The sequence below is a fragment of the Kogia breviceps genome, chromosome 5 (genome assembly GCF_026419965.1).
Source record: "Kogia breviceps isolate mKogBre1 chromosome 5, mKogBre1 haplotype 1, whole genome shotgun sequence".
NCBI lineage: Eukaryota > Metazoa > Chordata > Mammalia > Artiodactyla > Physeteridae > Kogia > Kogia breviceps.
In genome coordinates, this window is record NC_081314.1 from 95,861,953 (window position 1) to 95,883,035 (window position 21,083).

Genomic DNA, 21,083 nt, shown 5'->3' on the forward strand with positions numbered 1-21,083 from the left:
GCACTGTTTTTAAGGCGTTTTATTCTAACAACACAGTTTTGATTTTGACTGATACACAATACGGGTTTAATACAGGTGAGGCTACGATTGGTGTGTTAAGTACTTCATATTCCACTTACAAGAGGGGTTTAGATTTCTGAGAACTTGTCAGAGTGTATCACTTTCATTTTTAATATATTGCTATAAATACCTAAGCCAAGATACAGTATGGGAGAAGCGAAACTTTAAAGTTATTTTGTAAATCTCCATCTAAACTTCTCCAGTATTTATCTCAAAGATTATATCTCCAAGGAAAAAAAATTTTAATTATATCTTTTGCTTTTCTATTAAATATTTTTCAAATAGCTGCTTCATATTAGATGGCAAATTGTTACCTATTTTTGTATCTACTGAGTGTATTTTAATTGTTTTTAATGTATTTTTTCAGTGCTTTCATGTTTATTTCTGGAAGATATGAATTGTTATCTGTTTAATGTCTTTCATAAGCAACACAGATAAGATGCCCAATAGTGGAAAAAAAATCAAGAAATTATACTCAAGCATATTTCTTGGAAATATTTCCATGCTGGCTTTAAAACCATTTGACTTTGGCTTCAAAACCATTTTGACTTTTAGACACTGAACTCTAAAGACCTGTTTGTATGAAATTTCCCTTTCCCCCTTTCATCCTCTGTCATTCTCAAGAAACTTTCAATCCCCACATTTTCTCTTCTGACTTTGCAATACACAATCCTGAGACAAAATGACCTTTTGTGAAATTCTCTAGGGTAAGGGATCGCTGAGTAGATGAGACTTAAAGTAGGAATTATCATTTTATCTCTTCCAGCAAGGGATTTCACTTTATGCTTTAATTTCTGGCCTGTTGACCCAGGACTGCAGATTTTTAAAGTCTTTGGCAACCTGCCTTGCAGAGTTCATCTAAAATTTTGTCTCCACCTCTCCCCTACAAGAACAGATTTCACTCTTAAAAGTCTGAGACAGAAAATGCAGCAGGGACAGGGTTGGAGGGAAAAAGTGTAAAGGACAAAGGAAGTTTATAAAAGTTTTATATAGTTTTAAGTTTTAGCCCTTGGGCCTTTTTAGACATTAACTACAACAAAATCATAGAAAGCAAGACCTAAATAAATTACATAAATAACATGCTAAGAAAAGGCCGCCTTTCTGTTTAGAAACTGTAAATTTAAAATGTCAAATACAGAGATACCCAATTTGAACAGCATTTTCTAATTCCAAATGATCTTCACTCCAGCAGTGCTGTGGCTCATGAATTCCTTTTGCTTTGGACAAGAAACATACTTTTGGAATCGTGAGGAGGTGATACTTAAAATGAATATTTATGCATATCAAAATATTTGATTTAAAGACTATCTGAAGTATTTATACATGAAATCACACTTCTGGGATATACGTATCTGGGGTTGGGGGATGAAATGGAGGAAAATGGGTGAAATACAGATGAAGGAATTGAGGAAATGCAGGTGCTTGAGGTTGGGTGATGGGTACGTGGCATGCAGTACACTAGCCGCTCTATCTTTGCATATATTTGAAAATTTCCATATTTCGAAAAGGTGACAAGGTTTCCGATACATTATGATCAGCAAATTTACCTTTGTTCAATATTCATGGAATAGAGTCAGTAGTATTAGTTTTAGCTCACTTATTGATAAGAACCATGTTATTGTTCCTTGCAAGAGATTTCAGGTTCTACCCGAAAGGACAGATGTGATTGTATATGTAGGGTCATAAAACCACACACATATGCATATTATCACCCTTTTTCCTAACAGAATTTATATTCCCCCAATACATTTTATTCTCTATAATCCAAAGGAAGTGTGCTGGAGTATTAGAAAATGTAATTAATTAGGCAGACAGATTTTACAGAAATATCTTACAGTGCTACATACACAAGTATGAGTTAGCTATGTGAACTTAACCTACCGTGAGTTTTCCACAACATCAAATCCAAACAGCTTACCCCTAAGGCATCAGGACCCTAGTTCATTCTGAAGACGAAGTTATACTTAGCATCTCTTTTGAATACACTAACATATCAACCTTCCAGTTGGAATAAATATAATACAGTCAAAATTACCACTTCATGGGCATTTCCGTTACAGGCCCCATGCCAACATTTTCATATATATTTCCTTTTCATCCCAGTAGTGGTGTTAAGAAGTTACTATTAACCACCATCATTTAGGTTAGTGAGGTGTGAGGTTAAGAAACCCAGCAGTAAATGGGTGGAGCCACACTTTGGAGCCAAGTCTGTCTGAATGCAACGGCTGTGACATTATACTATATATGTAGTTATACACTGTGCGTGCATGTGCACAATTGTGTGCCAATCCAAAGGATTAAAAAAAAAAAGCAGCATATCCAAGGTTCTAAGGTTCAGGAACATCATATTCACCAAACTTGAGGCCTGAGTTTATACTACAGTCTTAACGATACTATGTCCATCCTTTTATTATAGTTTGGGGAAAGATGGTACGCTCAGGCAGGTCACACTTTCCCAAGGAGCCTCTCCTCCTGCGCAGCAGACTGAAGCATGTTTTCCTTCTTCTGTAGGGCTGATTTCTGCTCCACTCGTTAGGCAAAAGCAACCAAGGCTGCTCATACAATGGTGAATCTCAGGTAAAGTTTAGGGGAGACCATCATTTGGTATTCTAAAATAGTTGAAAGGTCTTATTTGTGTTAAAGTATTCTCCCTACTGTTTTTAGCAAATATGGTATATTGAAGGCACATACACTATGGCCAGTAGTGTGAACAAAAAAAAAAAAAAAAAAAAAAAAAATTGAATAATATCTTTAAAATATTTCAAATTTTTATTAAATATTTTTTATTCAGTTTTAAGATCACAGTTAAAGTACTTTAGCATGTTATACACATGACTTACATGTGCAATTTTTAGAAATATCAAATTAAGTATAAGATTTTGAAGAAAGAAATTATATAAATGTGTATATTGACTTTTACTACACATACATCTAAGAAAGCAATAATTCTGTTGTACCATTAAGTGGAAATCAATTATTACATGGCATGTTTACACCAACTCTAAAGAGAACCAAGCCAATTTCTGAAAGCAAAAAAAAATGAGCGATTCGGTCATGCTGAAAACTGTCAACAGACTTTAAGACCTGGTGGTCCAATGAAGCTGTGGTTAATTTATGACAGGTAAGTAAGCAATTCAAACCTATGGGAAAAGTTCATAATCTGGTATGTGTACTCTCAGGTGGTTTTTATTCCTTTTTGACAGATTCCTGAGAGCAAGACATGAGTGCTAAGGAAATGAGAAACATGTTGCCGAGCATGTGCTGAGCTCCAGATCACAGACCTCCCCCACCCCAGTTCCGCCACTACGAGCTGAGGCACTAAAGTGAGGTGTCAGGGGACGTGAGCACCCCCCTGGGGCCGAAAGGGGAGGTCATGGTTAGTCCACGAAACGAGTGCCTCTGTGATTTAGGTTAGAGCTTGTGAGGTAAGATGTGTGGTGCGGTGCGGTGCGGTGGGAGGGTGTGGAGGCATGGAATTAGGTCCTTGCTCCTCGGTAACCAGTTCTGGCCCAAGTTATTAGAAAATCTTTGGAAAGAGTAGTAATGTTCACAATAACTAATTCTGTGCATAAAGATCAATTTAAGGGCAGGATCGATTTTGACCACTGACTGCAACAAGAAAACAGTGGCCACCAAACTTCTAAGTACAAGGTTTCCTCTTTTCAATTATTAATATATATCATACCACCACAAATAAAATTTGGCCAGGAGAGGAAACTTTTTTGTATGTGTGAAGAAAATGTATATTTATATTTTTAAGGAAAGTGTAGCACAGATGGGGGTGTATGAGAGGAATCAGATGTACTTGTCTTGTTGTTCACTCTTTTGCTGCTTCTTTTTCTAAAATGTAAGATAATGTCCCCAGTGAAAAGGACAAGGTCATTTAATATGGGGTATAATAAACTTTGCTATCACTTCCAAACTATATAAAAGCAAAGCAGTCCATCAAACCCTGAATACTTCACCAGACATATCTGGTAAGATGAACTGAACAACTGTTTCTTTTTTTATTGTAAGTATGATGTTAGTCAATCTAAATAAGATAACTGTAAAAAAAAAAAAAAAAAAATCCCCAAACTCAAACACAAAATCCAAATCTAATTCTTTGGGAATGCTTGTATAAATAAAAGCAACACCTAATTAACAATTAGTACACTCTTTATAAGGTGCAAAACAAGATCCTACGTGGGGAAAGCTAAATTTTAATTCCCACCTAGCAGTCACTCTGAATACTTTATAGGTCAAATGTAATAAGAGCATTTGCTTCTACTGCCCATTTTCAGCAATACATTGTTCTCTCTGGAGAAGGTGGTTTGGGAAGTCAAAACACTGCAGCGGAAAACAGTGGCACTGAAGGTAGAAGCAAAAAAAGACAAACCTTTGAAACAGGACTTACTGAAATTAACCGTTAAAGCCGAGGTAGCCCATTAGAATTGGCCTTATCTGAGGGCTCTGTGGAGCAGTGCAATCAAAGGTGAACCTTCTCACAGCATCACGTACACCCCGACTTTCCCTTTACAAATGATGACTGCAGGCCTTGCACGACTTCCTTCCTTTTCCCCCATGAAGCGGCGATACTTCCCCTTTGCTGTATGGATGCTGGCCTCCAGCCTCCAGCCGCTGGTCTCCAGGCTTCAGCCGCTGGTCTCCAGAACACTTAGGATTCATACAGTAGTTTAGCAGGCAGCATGGTCCCACTGCTTCACATTAATGCCAAATGCCAAACTTGGAACAGAGTTACTTGATATTCCCCATCCCTCCCCCGGAACTGTATAAACAAAGCATGTCATTCAGTTTTCAGCTTACTCCTAGTGCTGTATCGATTTATAATTTGCTTGAGATTTTACATAGGTGCAAACATTTCCAGAGGATGAGCCAAGGACTACAGAGTGCAAACAAAATTTTCTATGACTCAGGCAGAGTAGCACCTGACTTGATAAGAGGGTGACGGGGATTACACAAGTTGGATTCTAAATCACCAGACCAGTTCAGATGCTCCTTTTTGTTCATAGTGTTCCATCACTTTTTTTCTCTGCAGCAGTTTTAATGGCAGGAACTATAATAACAGTGATAACGTGGGAGTGAGTCCAGCAAGGCTTTGAGGGGGCACTGGTAGAAAGCTCATCTGACAGAATTAAATAAATATATTTTTTTGGGGGAAAAGACTGTCAGAATTACAATGGTATGATATATCCTTTAAAAAAAGAGGGCTTTAAAGAATTCACCATTTTGATCTAAAATCTGGGAACTAACCTAGTTTGGGGATAAGAACCTGTGTCTTCAAAGTGGCTGTGGGACCTTTTTCCTTTTCCTGGCCTCATTACAGTTATCCAAACAAATAAACACTTAAGAAGGGTGTCTTACAGTATTTTCTCTCTTTCACTCAGCTTCTTAGAGCTGCAGCTTCAGTAACTATAATATACTCTACACACTTCAAAATTACATAGGAAAATACCCAGAATAACTAAATAAATAAAGGGCTAAAGAAAACTGGAACAGTACTGTGTCTCCATCTGAGACTAAATCATCCACTTCCAGCAACACAGAGAAGGGCTAGGACAATTTTTTTCAAAAGATTTATATACAGGTTTGAATCCAGAAATTAAGGTTAAAAGCATAAATATTGATAATTTCAACTAGATTCAGAATGGTTTCAGAAAGATATGATACAACAATTTAGAATAAAACAAAAGCAGAAGAGCATCATATTTTGGTTTGCTTGAGATATACATAAGGTGCAACAACTTTTCTCTTGAGGATGCTTGTGGGACAAATGTTAGTGTAGATGGTGTTTGCTGGCAGATTAAGGTAACACACCATAGCAATATGATTTTCCAAAATAAAAAAGAATGAGAGAAGTGAAATGAAAATGATAAATGGGGGAGGGTACTACATGTTGGCCTGCAATATTTGTGCTAACAAATGTTGTTACCTGAAAATACCAACACCCCTCTCCAGTGGATTCAGGGCATGAGAAAAGCACTATTTTTGAAATCAAGACTTTACTCAGAGAAATGACAAGGCGAGTGTCTAAAAGACTATAAAGCTTTGCAGGATTTCTGCTACTCTCAGTGCCTAACCGCTTAAAAATTAAGCATGTCTACAAAAAGGTGTTTTTTTTTTTTTTTTTTTTTCTAAAGTATCTGAAAACAGTCGTATCCAGTAGGTTGCCCTCCACCCCAACCCCTGCCTAAGGGAAAAGCCACTGAGGTTTAGGAAAAGCAGATCAAGTAAGATATATTAATCACATAGAAAAAAGTAATCTTTTGTTTTGCTTCTTTTTAAAAAAGGTCCCATGAATATACAGCACTCTCTTAAGGAACTCTAGTGAAATGTAATCAGAGGACTGGAGGAGAGGGCACTGGCAAAAATAGACCTATTCTAACATGTTCTAGAGAATAACAAGTTAGTACCATTGTCAAGGTGCATGTTCTGCACCAAACAATTTTTGTTTTGTTTTGTTTTTGGATTTTAGCTAATTATAATTTTTAAATCACTGCTAGCAAGTGGTCCAGAAACTCCAACAGCCACCAACACTGGGACCCAGCAATTTTCAAACATTCACTTTGTGTTTCGAAATTTAGAAAATATTAATACAACAGCATCATAGTAAAAATCTCATGCTAAAATCTGGGGTTGCTCACCTGATTTATTTCTATGTGAATGGGGCTAAGCTTCTGCCTCTGATGAACCTTGCTTACTAATTCCTTTTTCCTCCATGCCCACAAGGAATATGTATTTTTGAGGACACCATTCCAATGCCCTGATGCCCTCTTTACCTGCTTTGAAAAAAAAAAAGCCCAAATCTCTCTGTTCTTTTTCAATTCTGTTAGTATGTTGTACATATTTTCCAGCACCGAAACTGAAGTAATATCTACAACCGTGAAAAGCTAAACCTAGTCAGTACTAATAGAGTCATTTTTTTTTGTATGGCTATTAGGTCAAATTACGATTAGAAAAAAAATCATCATTACAATTCAGTCAAGTATAAATAAGAAAGCTAGATAAAACCTTGTAAACTGTCACCATTTAGAGATCTAATTCAAAAGTTTCAAACTTGAACTAACACTATCAAAATTCCGCCAGTTTGAAAACCAGTAAAAATTATTGCTGGATTCCAACAATTAAAATTTGGTAGTTTGTGCTGTGATGCAAGAGTGGGGAAATACTTTGTGCTATGGAACAAATACCCTGTAAAATCTGTAGCCGCCGACTAATTTTGATTTATCACTTTGCATCTGTTGCTAAGAAACAAGATACTGTGAATGTCAGGTGGTGGAGTCAATATGTTGAATGTTCTAAGCCAGTTAATCCACATGCACTGGCATATGTATGGTTGGTTTTATGTTCAAAAGCAACAAAACATGAAAAGGAAACAGGAAACTTGCAGGTGGATCTATAACTGCGAGTCCCACTCTGGTCAGGCACACCTCCCTCATCAATACCTCCGTAACCACAAAAACTCAAAATGGCTCTAAAAACCTGCAGTGCCAATTAGGCTGTGCATAGCAATTGCTACCCGTCCAGTCTGTCTGGGATGGATGTAAAAGGTCTGTAGCTCAAAGTCTACACGAAGTGTGTGTGTGTCTTCAATGTGTTCTGAATAGTGAAGTAATACTAAGGTCACTTCTGAATAATATTTTTCTATTTTTGTCTGTATGAACGATCCATTGGTCACTCAGACCCCTGTGTAAAAATAAAAGAATCCTCAAGGCATGAAAACATCAGTAATCTGTAATCTGCTGGACTCTTCCCCTGTCTGGGAAAATATTCGCCACAATTTGCCCCAAGCAAATTCTTCTTGGTCACTCAAGGCTAATGAAAAAATTCTGCTTGTAAGAACTGTAATTTTTCCTCTTCTCTCTCTTTCTCTTTTTGCCAGCAAACTACCACTCTGGTGGCAAATATAAAAGTGCAGAATATATGGACCACGAGGCCGAGCATACACCGCTAACAATGGTACATCTGCCTGCCCGTGCTGCTTGGGCGTCTCTGGAACAGGCTTTTTAATATTATTCTACAATATAAATGTAGGTATAACCTATTATATAAACCATCTTAGAACATAAATCTCCATGTACAAAAAAGACTAAGAATATCTAATAATAACTAGTGCAGTGTGTCAGTTTTTGTTTTTTTGTTTTTTGTTTTTGTTTTGAAAGAATAACTAGGTAATATACGAAACTAGTTTCACACTCTCTGGTTGGTAAAAGAGATGCTGGATGAGCTACAGTAAAGGCAGCCTTTTACCAAGTTACCACCTATTACCATCAAAAGCCTTCAATAGAAAGCAAAGCTCTAGGATCACCCCGTTTCTGCTCATTATCAGACAGATAACATCACCCTCAAAGACTCTGGGTTCTGAAAGAACAAACTGGCCCAGGGTGCCAACTTCTGCTTCAAGTGAATCTGGGCCGTGTAGGGCAACAAGCACTTGTTTGCAGTCTTATATTTTCCACCACATGGACTCACTAGCATCTCTCAGTAAAGACAAGGCTAGGGTAGTAGGTAAAGCACAATGTTTTACAATTAAAGGGCGCCTCACTGGTCAGCGCAAGAAATAAGTACAGGAGCCTGTGGCATTTCTTTTGGCTGTCCATCATGGGTGAGCGGAGTTGATCTCTGACCTCTGTAAAATAAGAGGAAGAAAAAGAGAGAAATCACTTTTTGAGAGTACATTATCAGAAATAGGAGAGGATGATGAATGACCAACAAAAGCTTTCCAATATACCTTGTTTAATAGCTACGACTGACTTAACTACTTATACCGTTTAATTAAAACTGTTTTTATTCTTAAAGCTTCTTTATTTTTCTTTTTTAAGGATTTCTTATCTCAGTTCCTCTCATACAACTCAACAACATACTCTGACCCCAAACAACCACCTCCATTATGTAGAGACAAAACCTGAAGCACCAACAGATTTGGGGAAATTCCCAGGAAGTGGAAAACTCTCAGTCAAGGGCTATGGTTCTAGGATGACAGTTTTCCTCTGGATCTACTTATATTAAAAAAATGACACATTCCTTTCCTTGACTTGCCCGAGGGGAAGAAGACTCTCCTATACTAACCGATAACCTTCAGGCTCGTTTCTTGAGATATATAATAATAAGCCCGATTTCAAAACTTAAGGCCAATAAAAGGGATGGCCTCTGCAGAGAGAGGTGAACTGTGACTTCAAAAATGAATGGAAAGAAAACACTGAAACCCCCCTAACGAAAGAGAAGTCTCAAAGGCATATGGAGGGAGAATGCACAGGGAAGAAGGCAAGTACCAACTCTGAATTTTAGTGTGTGAGAAAATCCAGTCAACTTGGGCCAAAATCAACACATATGGAGAAAGAACTCTAGACAAGACTTTAAAAAATTCATGGAAATTCTTATCATTTGGATTGGATCTACATCAAACAGATGTAGATCAGACAGTTATTTTTCACTCAGCTTGTTGTTTAATGAGTAGGAGGAAAAATATGATTTACTTCATGGTTATAAGAAAATTTCTCGGTACTTTCTATAGAGCTGCTCATTCTAAAAAGATAGGATTGGACACCTCCTTGACATTTCCTAATAGGTTTCCCAAGCCTCAACAACGCATACTCATTGCTCTGGCCTACGATGGTCTGTAATGCACAGCACTGTGCTGAAAATAAGGGATAGAGCAGCAGTGGTTTCACTGGTTTGACCGTTTCAATACAGTATCTTCTTCAGATTACGTGAAATACAAGGGGCTATTTTAAAATTCAAATTGTATCTCTCCATAACTATATCCAATTTTCTTTTTCTTGATGAACAAAAAAGAAAATTAATACAGATAGATTACATTAGGGATTTTAGAATCCAATGATCACTTAGCTTAAGATATTAGGAATTTAGAAAAACAAAACGTGTTATAATCAAGCCTCTGGATTAATCTGTTTATTTATGTGAGGATGCTGTACGAACCAACTACTCAATATGTTCAACTCTTTGTTCAAGAAAGATGAAATTAAAATGCTATTTTTTACTTTTAAGATTGAATATGTAACAATATTACAAAAGAGAAAAAAAGTTTTAACAAGTATTGGAAAAGGAAACATACAAAGAAAAAAAAAGTGAAAGATGAAAAGTACAATGCCAAAAAAAAAAAAACCAGCAAGCAAGAGGGAGTGAGAGAAATTGGGGTGAAAGCCCAGCTTACTCAGTGGAAAAAGAAAAGGATGTAGGAGCATGATGTGGCTGCCACGAAGTGATGGTTCCAGCTCCCAGGGGAAGGTCAGGTGAGATTCCCCATGAATCTCTATGACATGACAGATGCTTGCTTAAGTGGCACACTGGAGCAAAGGCAAAGACAATGAAGTTCAAAGACTTGGATTCAGATCTTGACTCAAGCTTAGTTGTGTGCTCTCAGCAAGTTAATTAACCACCTGTACCATCATTAAAATGGAACTAAAAAGACGCACCTGGCAGAGCTGATTTTAAGAATAAAAGTAATGAGCTTCCATCCTCATAAACCTCCTAGTAAATAAACAGGCTCTCAACAAAGGTTAATTCCAATTTCCTACTACCTGCATTCTGTAAAAGTGCTTTTCTATGTTGGGTTTCTGAACCCAATATTAAGATTTCTTGTGGCAAGAATGCAGGTAATATATGTTTACCCCTAACTCTATCAACCACCCTCTAAATTATGAACTAGCTGATGCCTAAGCAATAATTAATTGATGTGCAACCCAGGTACAATTACATTAAGCCTGCAGGTGGAGGGACGGCTGGGAGCTCTGCTTTAACAGGTTAACTGCTGAAGTTACAACTAAGGTTCTCCAAGGCTGTCTGTCTAGATAGTAAGAACACTAACCATTTGTTAGGTTGATAGTAAAATTCTAATAGGCAATATTTTTTCTTGCTAACGGGAGGTGTAAAAAAAGAACCTTTACTCACACCATTTTTTCTATGCCTGCTAGCTAACTTAGGCAGTCATTCTCAAGAACACCTCATTTATTCATTCACCCATTCATTGGTTCATTCGTCCATTGTGTAACAGGAACTAAGGAAGCTGTGTACATGAAGAATAAAACCAGTGCTTTGTTTTCAAAGCGTACTGGAAGGAGACAGATGCATCAACAAATAACTACAACCCAGTGTGGCAGCTGGTCTAAGAGAGGTGTGCACAGCGAGTGTGTAGGACTTCGGGAGGAAGACTGAGAGAAGAGGACAAAAGATAGACAGGCTGTTCACCCGAGAGGAGGACAAAGGCAAGAAGTGGGCTTATCTGGACAGGAGTAAGCGATTCCATGTGACCGCAGGACAGAGAGGAAGGTGGTGGTGACAGTGGAAAGGCTTGCTGCCACTTTCTGCTGCTGCAGCTGGAAGTCACTGGGGCAGGGGCAGCTGGTTAACAGAGCAGAGGTGTCACCAGTCGTGCTCAGCAGGGGACGCTGGCAGCAGCAAAGGTGACTGTGTGGTGGCCCTTCCTGAGCCCTGGATTATGACCCGCCTCTGAATTCTTACATGACCTCTTATTCCCACAATTTATGGGGGCACTTAATAGCACTCAGGCATATTTTTAATTCTTTTTACTTGTGCTATGAGTTTGTCCTCTGTGCTCGACTGTAAAACCCCACGAGTGGAGAAGTGTCTGTGCATTATCTCCCTCAGAGACCTGAGCAGATTTTAACAACGTCTGTCACCGTTCACTTGCTATTAGGCACTTGCAGTGTACAGATGAAAAGGAATGTGACTTCTTGGAAAAATATAGAGGCTGTTTGTGAGGAAGCACTAGAACTGTAATATGACAGGTAAACAGCAAGAGACAAACAAAGCTTCCATTGGGGTCTGCTAAACCTGGATGTGAAGGAGAATGGAGCCTGACAGATGGGTAGACACGTTGGGGTAGATTTCAGGCTCTGTTGGACTGAAGACTGAAAACCTAAGAAAGAACTCATCTGTGGGTAATCCACTTTGAATAAAAACAAGAAATACCTGAATTTACAAAAGGCTTTTTTATCTTCCCAAAGGATCCATTAAGTAGCAGAACACCCAATTATATACTTAGAACTTAATATACTTTCTGTGGGGCTTCACTGAGTTCAAAAGGCTTTCATATCTGGTCTCATCTGATCCTTACAACTTTGTGATTCTTTGGGGATACTGTTATGCTAAACAGAACATGAGAAAACTGAGGCCCAGAGAAATAAAAGACTTTTTAACAAACACAGAGAGCTGAAGAAAAATCCAGGCCTTCTGCCTTCCATGAGTCAGATGCTGAGATGCTCTTTTTCCTGAACCACACTGTTTTCTTCCGCTAGTACCACCAACGCCATCCTCAATGGGGGTGTTACCATGTGCCAGTACTGGGACACTAGATTTATTCTATATAACATCTCTTATGAAATGAGAACCACTTACAGCCATAGTATAAAAGAAAAAACAGAGGATAGAGAAGTGAATGATCTTGCTCAAGGCCTTACAGTTTTCAGGTGACAGAGGTGGGACTCAAACTCAGGTCTGAGAACTGACTCTAAAGCTTTAATGATTAGATAATGTTGCTTCTCTGCTCTCTCAGGCTTTTTCAGAAATGAAGCTTAATCACAGAATAATACTATGTTCAAAGTAAAACACTTGGTGGGCAATACTCCCTTATATTTTCCCACACGGCTAAATAGTATATATACTTTTGTTAACACCTCGTGAACAAGTCTTCCGAACCCCAATCATTGTGAAAAATATCACAAATCACATCAGAAAGGATGATTTGGGCTTCCATATCACTGTCTCCACCCATGTTCCGTGAAAGGGGGTGAAGTTGAACAGGATCCCCGGGCAGCGAGGTTTCCCACTGCTAACCTATGCACATTTTCCATGGCGGCCACTTCGGCCAGTGCAGCGAGGCTGAAGAACGCAGACACGGCTGGCATCTCCGGGGTGCTGCTCCGCGTCTCCGTGGCCTCCCGGTTGTGTGAGCATTCGTCATTGCAGCCTGTCTCGGTCACCTTAGCAAGACTCCTCTGCAGTTGTTCCTTTGGTTTGTCATCTGTAATGAAAAGGAAATTCATCACGAGAGGGATCGCTCTGTTCTCTCCAGAGGAGGGACACAGAGAAAACTCAGTGTCGGACAATGTGAAATGAGCTAATATGCTTTACTGTTCACTTCTGTCATCCACCAAATAGTAAGGCTTTTACAGAATCTCTTCTTCCATGGGAATAAAACTCTTTTATTAAGCTCAACTGCAACCATGGGCAGCACCATGCCCTGAAGCTGAGAGGAGGAGCTGTGTTTTACCCAAGAACAAAGAATAGGTCAGTCTTAGAGAAAGAGGGAAAAATGGACCGTGGCCAAAATAAAACCCAAGGGACTTCTGCAGAGGGCCCAGTGGATGCTGTAAAATGGCCCTTAAAAACTCAACTGACCAAACATTCCTGATGAAGCCACAGCATGCCCTGCTATGCACCTTGGGCATTCAGTATGCTATGTTACCAACACTTAGGATGGACTAAACTAATCCCAATGAGATTAATCAGTTCCAATGAGATCCTAAACTTCTTTTTGCTCTGAAGACCTACTGAAAGGAAGCAAAGGGCCCTCTGGTATTTATGAAGAGGTGGCTGAAATGCTATGCCAGTACATTTGTTGGAAATAAGTACACTTTATACAGCCATTAGAGAGGAAGAGGAGTAATCTTTACCATGGTTTTTATAATAAAACATTTTAACTACAGAAAGTAATTGATAAAGGCTGTAAATGTCATATATTAGAACATGAAGTGCTATATGCTTTTCTACATAAAAGGGAATATTTTCTAAAATCTTTCACTCTTCCTACAAGCAAAAATGAGGCTATAACAATTTATACAATGTGAAAATCACAGAGCAGAATCCAGAGTGGAAAGGGAAGGAGAGAGGAGCCCGCTGGACTAAATATCATGAAAACTAGATTCTATTCCTCATCCTACTTAGTGGTTTGATGTGTTATGAAACAAAATTCCACCTCTTTAAGTTTCACTTCGTATACGACAGTAAAATTGGGGGTCTTTAATATACTTTAAGGTTTAACAATCTACATATGCAAAACACAAGTGCACAAAATTCACTAAATGACTTCTATCTCAGCATACAATAAGTCTAACAACTAGATTAACCTAAATCAGTTATTTACAAATATTCTCAAAAAGCATTCATTTAAACATTTTTTTTTTTTTTTTAGCTATTTATAGAAGTAATTATGGATGCTTGACCTTTTTCTGGAAACTGGGTTAGGGTAAGGCGGGGTGGGGGGGCGGGGAACACCTCCTTCAGAGCTGATAGAATGAGATGCTAGAGGCACTGAAAGGCAGAAAGGCAGCAGCTAAGCCCACTAATACTTAGTTGGTGTACCACCCCTAGATATGAGGGGGGGGGATGCTCGGTGTCACTCGCTTAAGCCGGGCCCCTCAGGCAATTCCACAGAGGCCACCAGGAACAGTAAACAGCCCACAGGCCAAGACTGAGATGGAGAAATTCACTGTAAGTTAATATTTGGTTAGGGATTAGCCCAGAGAATCAAGAAATCCAGAAGCATTCTCAGGCTCCCTTAGTGGTCTGAATCAGCTGTATAGGAAATGCTGGATGCTTTCTTTCTCAGCTTTCTTAATTCATTGGTTTAAATACCTGATGATCTGGTTTGTAATGACTTAAAAAGTGAGCCATGGACAAAGACTCATCCAGTATTTTTAAAAGTCTCGAATCTTTGGGAATTTACTTAGGACTGTTTTTGTGCATGCTGAGAAAGAGAAGGTAGCTGACAGTTCTAAAAGCTACCTTTCCTTCCTAGGGATTCCAGATATGCTCTTGGGAAAAGAGCTATGATTTTAAAACATGGACTAAAACATGTATGTTTAGAACGCTGTAGGAAACCAGTTCTCAAGGAGATCCAGAGAGAGAAAATGTTACTGTGACCAGACTGACAGAACAGACCCATTTTTCAGTGAGGACCCACTGTTGGATTATTGTCATTTTCTGGCCACTGTGGCCCTGATGGTCACCTGCTTGCTCTGGCCATCTCTGTTTAAAGCTTCCTTGTCTTACCCAAAGTACCTCCTGCTGGCGATACCCGGCCATCTGCTGTCCTGACAAGGTGTGTGATCTTGGTTTTCCTTGCTTTTCTCTTTTGACTGCCCACCAAGGGTTCTTGCGTTGTTGTTGGCTCTGGAGTGTTGGGAATGGATGGGGCATTTTTAACCTTATAAGCAGGCTCTGTGGTGTTTTTGTCTTCTGAAAATATGGCTGAAAAAGGACAAACCATATAACGTTACACACAAAAACACAAGGCACCAACGTTGCTCTGGGAAGGAAACATTTCTAAATGTCTGACCTATCTGAACAAGAACTTACATTTAGAGTTTTCAGAGTATTGATGGAAAAAAGAAATACTGACTATACTTTTAAACAAATATTTCTTTAAATGTGTGCTTTGATAAATTAAGTACAGAGGGATAGGATGCCCTCTCTATATTTTAATAGAATACTTAACTAAGAGGCCATTGGAGTAATATTTTCTAAGTGTTTGGATCTTGCAGGTTGGTGGGGAGGACAGTGTATGCAAACCTGAATAAACTGTGTCCCAACAGACCACAATTTCTACATGTGGTCAGGGTCCCTATCTGAGACCCTTTGGACCAGCTAGTCTGGAAAGGATGATAAAAGAAGTTTCTCTTCTTCTGAGGATACTGAGATTAAGTATGTGCTTCTTAAATTTACAGTTATCATTGGGACACTTGCTTTCAATCTCCAGGTTGGACTGATGAGAAAAGAAACTTTCTTTTATGCACACTGAGTATTCAGTAAGGACCTGGCAAACACTGATGAAGCCAGCACCTATGGAAACTCTCTCCCATCGGCTGAATTCTAGGACCAGGCGAACGTGCTTTAGGGAGATAATTCAGCAGGACACCCCGAAAGGTTAGTTTTAGGTACTCTAATTTTAACTATAACACCAGCAAATCATTTAATAGCACATACTTGTACCCTATTAGTCACTGTGTCAAGAGTAAGGAACACACTTGCCACCAAAGACTTTGCTCCCAGTTCAAATGGGTTGGGAATGCTGTGTCTCTTCTTACTCATTTCCTTAGGAGTTCGTCTCTCCCCCTCCCCCCTTAATTTAAATTTAGACAAGAATATGCAGATGTGAGTACAACAAGCATTTAGGAGTATATATTTGTAGGCGTTTCCTCATTGGGACTGTTTTTATTCCAGTGACCTAAGGGCTTTGGGGCAGGAGAAAGAGGCATCTTTCCATTTTTTAACTATCCAATCTCTTAACACAGGCATAGAAATTGTTTTTGACAAAGAAAGGGGGGAGTGTGGTTCAGGAAATCACACTGTCATGTTTGTTTGACATGACAAAGTCTGTGCAAACTTAACCTGGAGGATACCTGGTGGTGCTCATAAGAAGGTGGATACGAAGGTAGACACTGGAAATAAGACAATATATGTAACGTGGGAAGACAAAAAAAAAGCTAAAATAAAAGGAAAAGCGCGAGAACAATTCAGGGTGTGAAAAAAGGCACTTATTGGTATAAACACTTACATAGGTTTCATTTAAAATTTTTAATATAGCTCCCTAATGGGTTTAGGTACATCCTTGAGAAAGGAGGCTATAAATTAGTAACATCTTTGCCCTCAAGCATTTGATTCCAGGCTTTCTATTCCAAAACAAGTGGGAAATCTTTTCAGTTACATCAAGGGAAAGGATGTAAAGCAGAAATCATACCATGATTTGTGTCTTGGCCTTACCATATTATTGCGTAATAGATAGCTGTGTGTGGACAGGCTTAAGATAACAGTTACTTTAAAAAAAACCCAAAAACTATTTGGCAATGCTCCCAAACACCTTTTTTCAAGCAAGTAATCAAAACTTAGGAAAAAGGCTCCTTTCAAGTTGTAGGTCTATACCCAGGTCAAACAGTCTTTTAGTTATTTATACTTTGATAGTTAACATAGGCCAGTGGTAGTACATATGCATTAAAAAAAATTTTTTTTACACTTAAACTTCAATAAAAGCTACCAGCAAAATGAAAAGATAATTTGGTTAGAAACACTCCAAAGGAGTTTCATGACTCTGCATTAGCCCTGAAGTTCAAAGCCTCCTATACAAAGAGGCCAAAGTCTGAGTTTACAGCAACCTCTACTGGATATTCACAAGCTTCAAAATTCTAGTTTCTTATCCAGACCTATCAGTTGTCCCTTCTGATTACAGGGGGAAACTTGTGATCTCTCCAGTATGATCACTGAATCATAGATGAATCTTCCAGAAAAAGCATGAACCTCTTCCCAGAAAAATCCAGAACTTGTGGAGATAAGGGTACAGCAGGATTCCAAAGCTGAAGTATGTATTACATTCAAATTACTGCTTATGGAAAGAAAAACCAAGGAGGTCAAAGAAAAGGCATGGACACCAGAAAAGGGCTAAGAGGGCTGGGAAAGATGACCTGGTTTCTACAAGACCAGGGATAATGGAAATAACATAGTCAGAGAGAGACCTAGGTTCTACTCTTGACTTTTTAATTTACTAACTGTGGGACCAGGGGTCTCAGTTTCTTCATGTAAAGATGGAAGCTGGACTAGATTAGCTCTAAAGGAGCCATCCAGCCCTAAAATTCTTTTCATTTTGCCACACAGCCTAGAATCAGTGTCCTGGCCAGTGTTTTCCTTAGCCAGCTTCAGAGTCTCAAGGCTGTGGAAGAGTACTCCCTTCACTAGGACTGTTAGGTTTTTGTTTTTGGTGAGCCTTCAGATGTTTTAATTTCTTTTCAGGGGTTACTCATTTCCTGTGTGTTCCAGATGAATTGATAAAAACACAATATGAAGCCAAGGGGATGGATGCAAAGGGACTGCAAATGGAAGGTGAATCAGGCCTTAAGGCAGACTGAGACTAGGGGAAGCTCAGAAACCAGCAGACAAGGAGCCAAGGGGTCAAAGGCAGGGCGGCTGATAGATACAAGTGATCATCGAGTCCCAGAGGTCTGGAGGCTGGGAGATACTGAGAGAATCAGGCTGCAGACCAAGTGAAAGAGGCAAAAAAGGAGAATGCATTGGAAGTTCTCATAAATCACTGGAAAGGAGGCAATGCCACCCTTTATATGTTGTCTTCTCTAAACCTACTGTCAGATCAAGAAGTAATCACAGGGCCTATAGATCATCCACATTTGAGAAACGCATGTAATGTGATCTTGCTGGGGTTAGGAAGAGAAGGTTAAAGTGAGTCTACCCCATGCTTTGACCCATGGGTGACCCCTAGAACATCCTGCCTTTTTGGCGGCCTAGACCAATGACAGTCTTCAGGGTCAGTGCTCAGGGAGAACCCTCTCCTAGGAGAGGAGAATTGGGGAAGGCAGGTAAGGCTAAGTCAAAGAAGTACAGTTGACCCTTGAACAACACAAGTTTGAACTGTGCGGGTCCACTTATAAGTGGATCTTTTTAAAGAAATACATACAATAGTACCACACAATCCACAGCTGGTTAAATCTGCAGATGTAGACCTGCTGATATGGAGGGCCTGGAGGGCTAGCTGTAAAGTTAGACATGAATTTTTGACGAAGGGGGTGAAGGGGGAGGGTGTACCCTTAACCCTCACTTTGTTCAAGGGTCAACTATAATTGTCTGGGACAGAACAGCAGATCTGAGTCCAGCAACATTAGCAAAGAGAAACTTCTTTTATCATCCTCTCCAGACTAGCTGGTCAAAAGGATCTCAGATAGGGACCCTGACCATATGTAGAAATTGTGGTCTATGGGGACACAATTTATTCAAATTTGCATACACTGTCCTCCCCACCAACCTGCAAGATCCAAAACAAAGGCTTAGTGGTGCAAAAAATTAATAAACAGAAACCTCAATTAAATAGAGTCAGGAGACAGAAGGGGGAGCTCTCACGCCCTGTGATGACAGTAGAGCCCCACAGAAAAACAAAGACTCCTCTCTTCTTTCCTGGCAAGGACTCAAGCCAATGAAAAGCCAGGGACTTGATTTACCATAGCCTTCCCTACTTCTTTCCCGCCTATAAAATTCTCCTTCCCTTGACCTCATGAAGACTTGCACACCATGGTTGTACCCCTCAAATTTGTATTCTCTGCTGATCCCAAATAAACCCATCTTTCCTGGAGAAATAACTGGCAGTCTATTAGTTTCAGGTCAACAGTGGTGAGGGACAGGAAATTTAAAAAAACTCAGAGAGGGGAAGAGCCTAAAGTTGTATACCAAGACAGCAAGGCAGCTCCTTTTTTTGCCCTCCCTGCCAAACTAATGGAAATGTGAGAAAAGAAAGGCTTTTGCCCTCTAAAAACAAATCAGTCATTTCTCTTTGGGCTTGTAATTGAACACACAAACCTACCCAAGCACCACCAAACAAGTCCACGGGGCTGATTTTTACACTCCACAATAATCATAACATACTTGGAGCATATCATGTGAGGGTGATAATGTAAGCTGATTCCTAGGGCAACATTAGGAATGTGGCAATCAGAGACTATCTTGTTTTCCAAACTCTGCTCCCAAAATGTAGAGTAAGTTTTTTGGGAAAGCAGCACTGTGCTTGTACTATACTCCAGGAGGCCACTAAAGTGCTCCAGAGTCATGAATTCACATGCCAACTACAGGAGTCAAACTTGCACTGCAATTATTATAGCCAAGTCTGGAATCTCATTGCCATGGGTTAGTCTCCCATGAGCTGAAAATGCAGTTAACTGCTGAATGGAACACAGGAATCAAATGAATGAGCCTCACTTAAGATCCCGGGGACCTTGCTGAAATTATAAAGCAACTATTTTGAACTTAGGAAAAGAAATCAAGTTAGCCTGAGTGTGTGGATCATATTTCAAAATCTAACTAGAAAACCAGATTTTTCTCCCCTGTAATCAGATTTATGTACTGCAAAGAAACTAATCTTTTAGACATACCTAGTTTGAGGTTTAGGTTTTTTGTTTTTTTTTTCTTGTAAGACAGCATTTATAATTTCAACAAATGAAGGCTATCCAGAAACACCTGAAAAATCAAAACTGCAGTGGCCAGTGTACTTTAGTGCTGGTTTCTTCCCTTCCTGCTTACATTCGTCAGGCTTCAATTCCTTATCATGTATTTGGGGCTGATAAGGTCTCCTTAAATTGACTGGAGCTGCTGTTAAGATTAGTTTTCACAAAACGTATATGTGAAAGCCCTCTGGAAACACAAAGCAATATAGTAATCATCACCATCAGTATTACTACAATTAGAAACCTCTACCTTAAGCATGAACATATGTCACCATAAGTTGGTGGAAAGATAAACACAGTGGCAGAGGGAGGTCATCTTGGTTTATCTGAAAACTTTAACTCTAGCCTATAGGCAATCTTTTTTTTATGATCTGCCAAAATTTCAAGAAGTGGTTTAGCGATTTTGAATTTTAAAAGCACGGGGAGAATGCTTAAAATAGATTATAAGCGTAGCATTTAAACCTCAGATTTGATTACTAAACACCTGAAAATTTCTAATATTTTGGGGAAAAAAAATTCAAAGCTAATTATACTCAGGGTGGTGTAAAGAAAGGATAGTGAACTTTAAGTCATCCACTTTAACAGAAGCCAGGAGTGGCTAACAGCTGTGAAGCCTCAGTTGAGTCAATATTTCATTTATAGACATCAGCTACAAACAACTCCTTTCTAACCTTTGCCCAGGATAGCCTACACATGCTAACTGTCCTGATTATGGTTTCATTTTTCTGTCCTTATATATTTATAATATCCAAGGTAAAGTTTTAATAAGCAATGATACGGACATAGGTGAGAAAGAGGATGGAGTAAAGGGCCTAGATAATTCACAAAGCACATAGTCACCACCTGAACAAGTAAATGTAGGGGATGTTATAAAAATAAATAACAAAAAAAGTCACTTTAAGTTACTGGTTAACTTCCAACCCTCAAGTTGTTTCCTTTTTTTCTGGCCATGTAAAATGAATTTGCATTCTACACTAAAGGACATGCAATTTTCAGTGCATGTTCTCCACAGTTTTGTTGCATATACATTAATAGTAAATATAATTA

The 21,083-nt window shown here is 39.1% G+C and overlaps 1 protein-coding gene across 17 annotated transcripts in view; it reads right to left on the reverse strand.

The window, feature by feature from the left end:
• Positions 1-2,819: 2,819 nt before the first annotated feature.
• Positions 2,820-21,083, reverse strand: part of BBX (BBX high mobility group box domain containing) — a 292,190-nt gene continuing 273,926 nt past the window's right edge. For 16 of the 17 annotated variants that reach the window (XM_067034713.1, XM_059065491.2, XM_067034701.1 and 13 more), the window contains 3 exons: positions 15,094-15,291; positions 12,877-13,063; positions 2,820-8,689 (listed from right to left, as the gene is read on the reverse strand). In XM_067034713.1, the coding sequence (XP_066890814.1) occupies positions 8,602-8,689; positions 12,877-13,063; positions 15,094-15,291 (473 nt within the window). In that variant the 3' untranslated portion in view covers positions 2,820-8,601. The remainder of the gene's footprint in view (positions 8,690-12,876; positions 13,064-15,093; positions 15,292-21,083) is intronic. The other variant, XM_067034712.1, reaches the window with a different exon arrangement.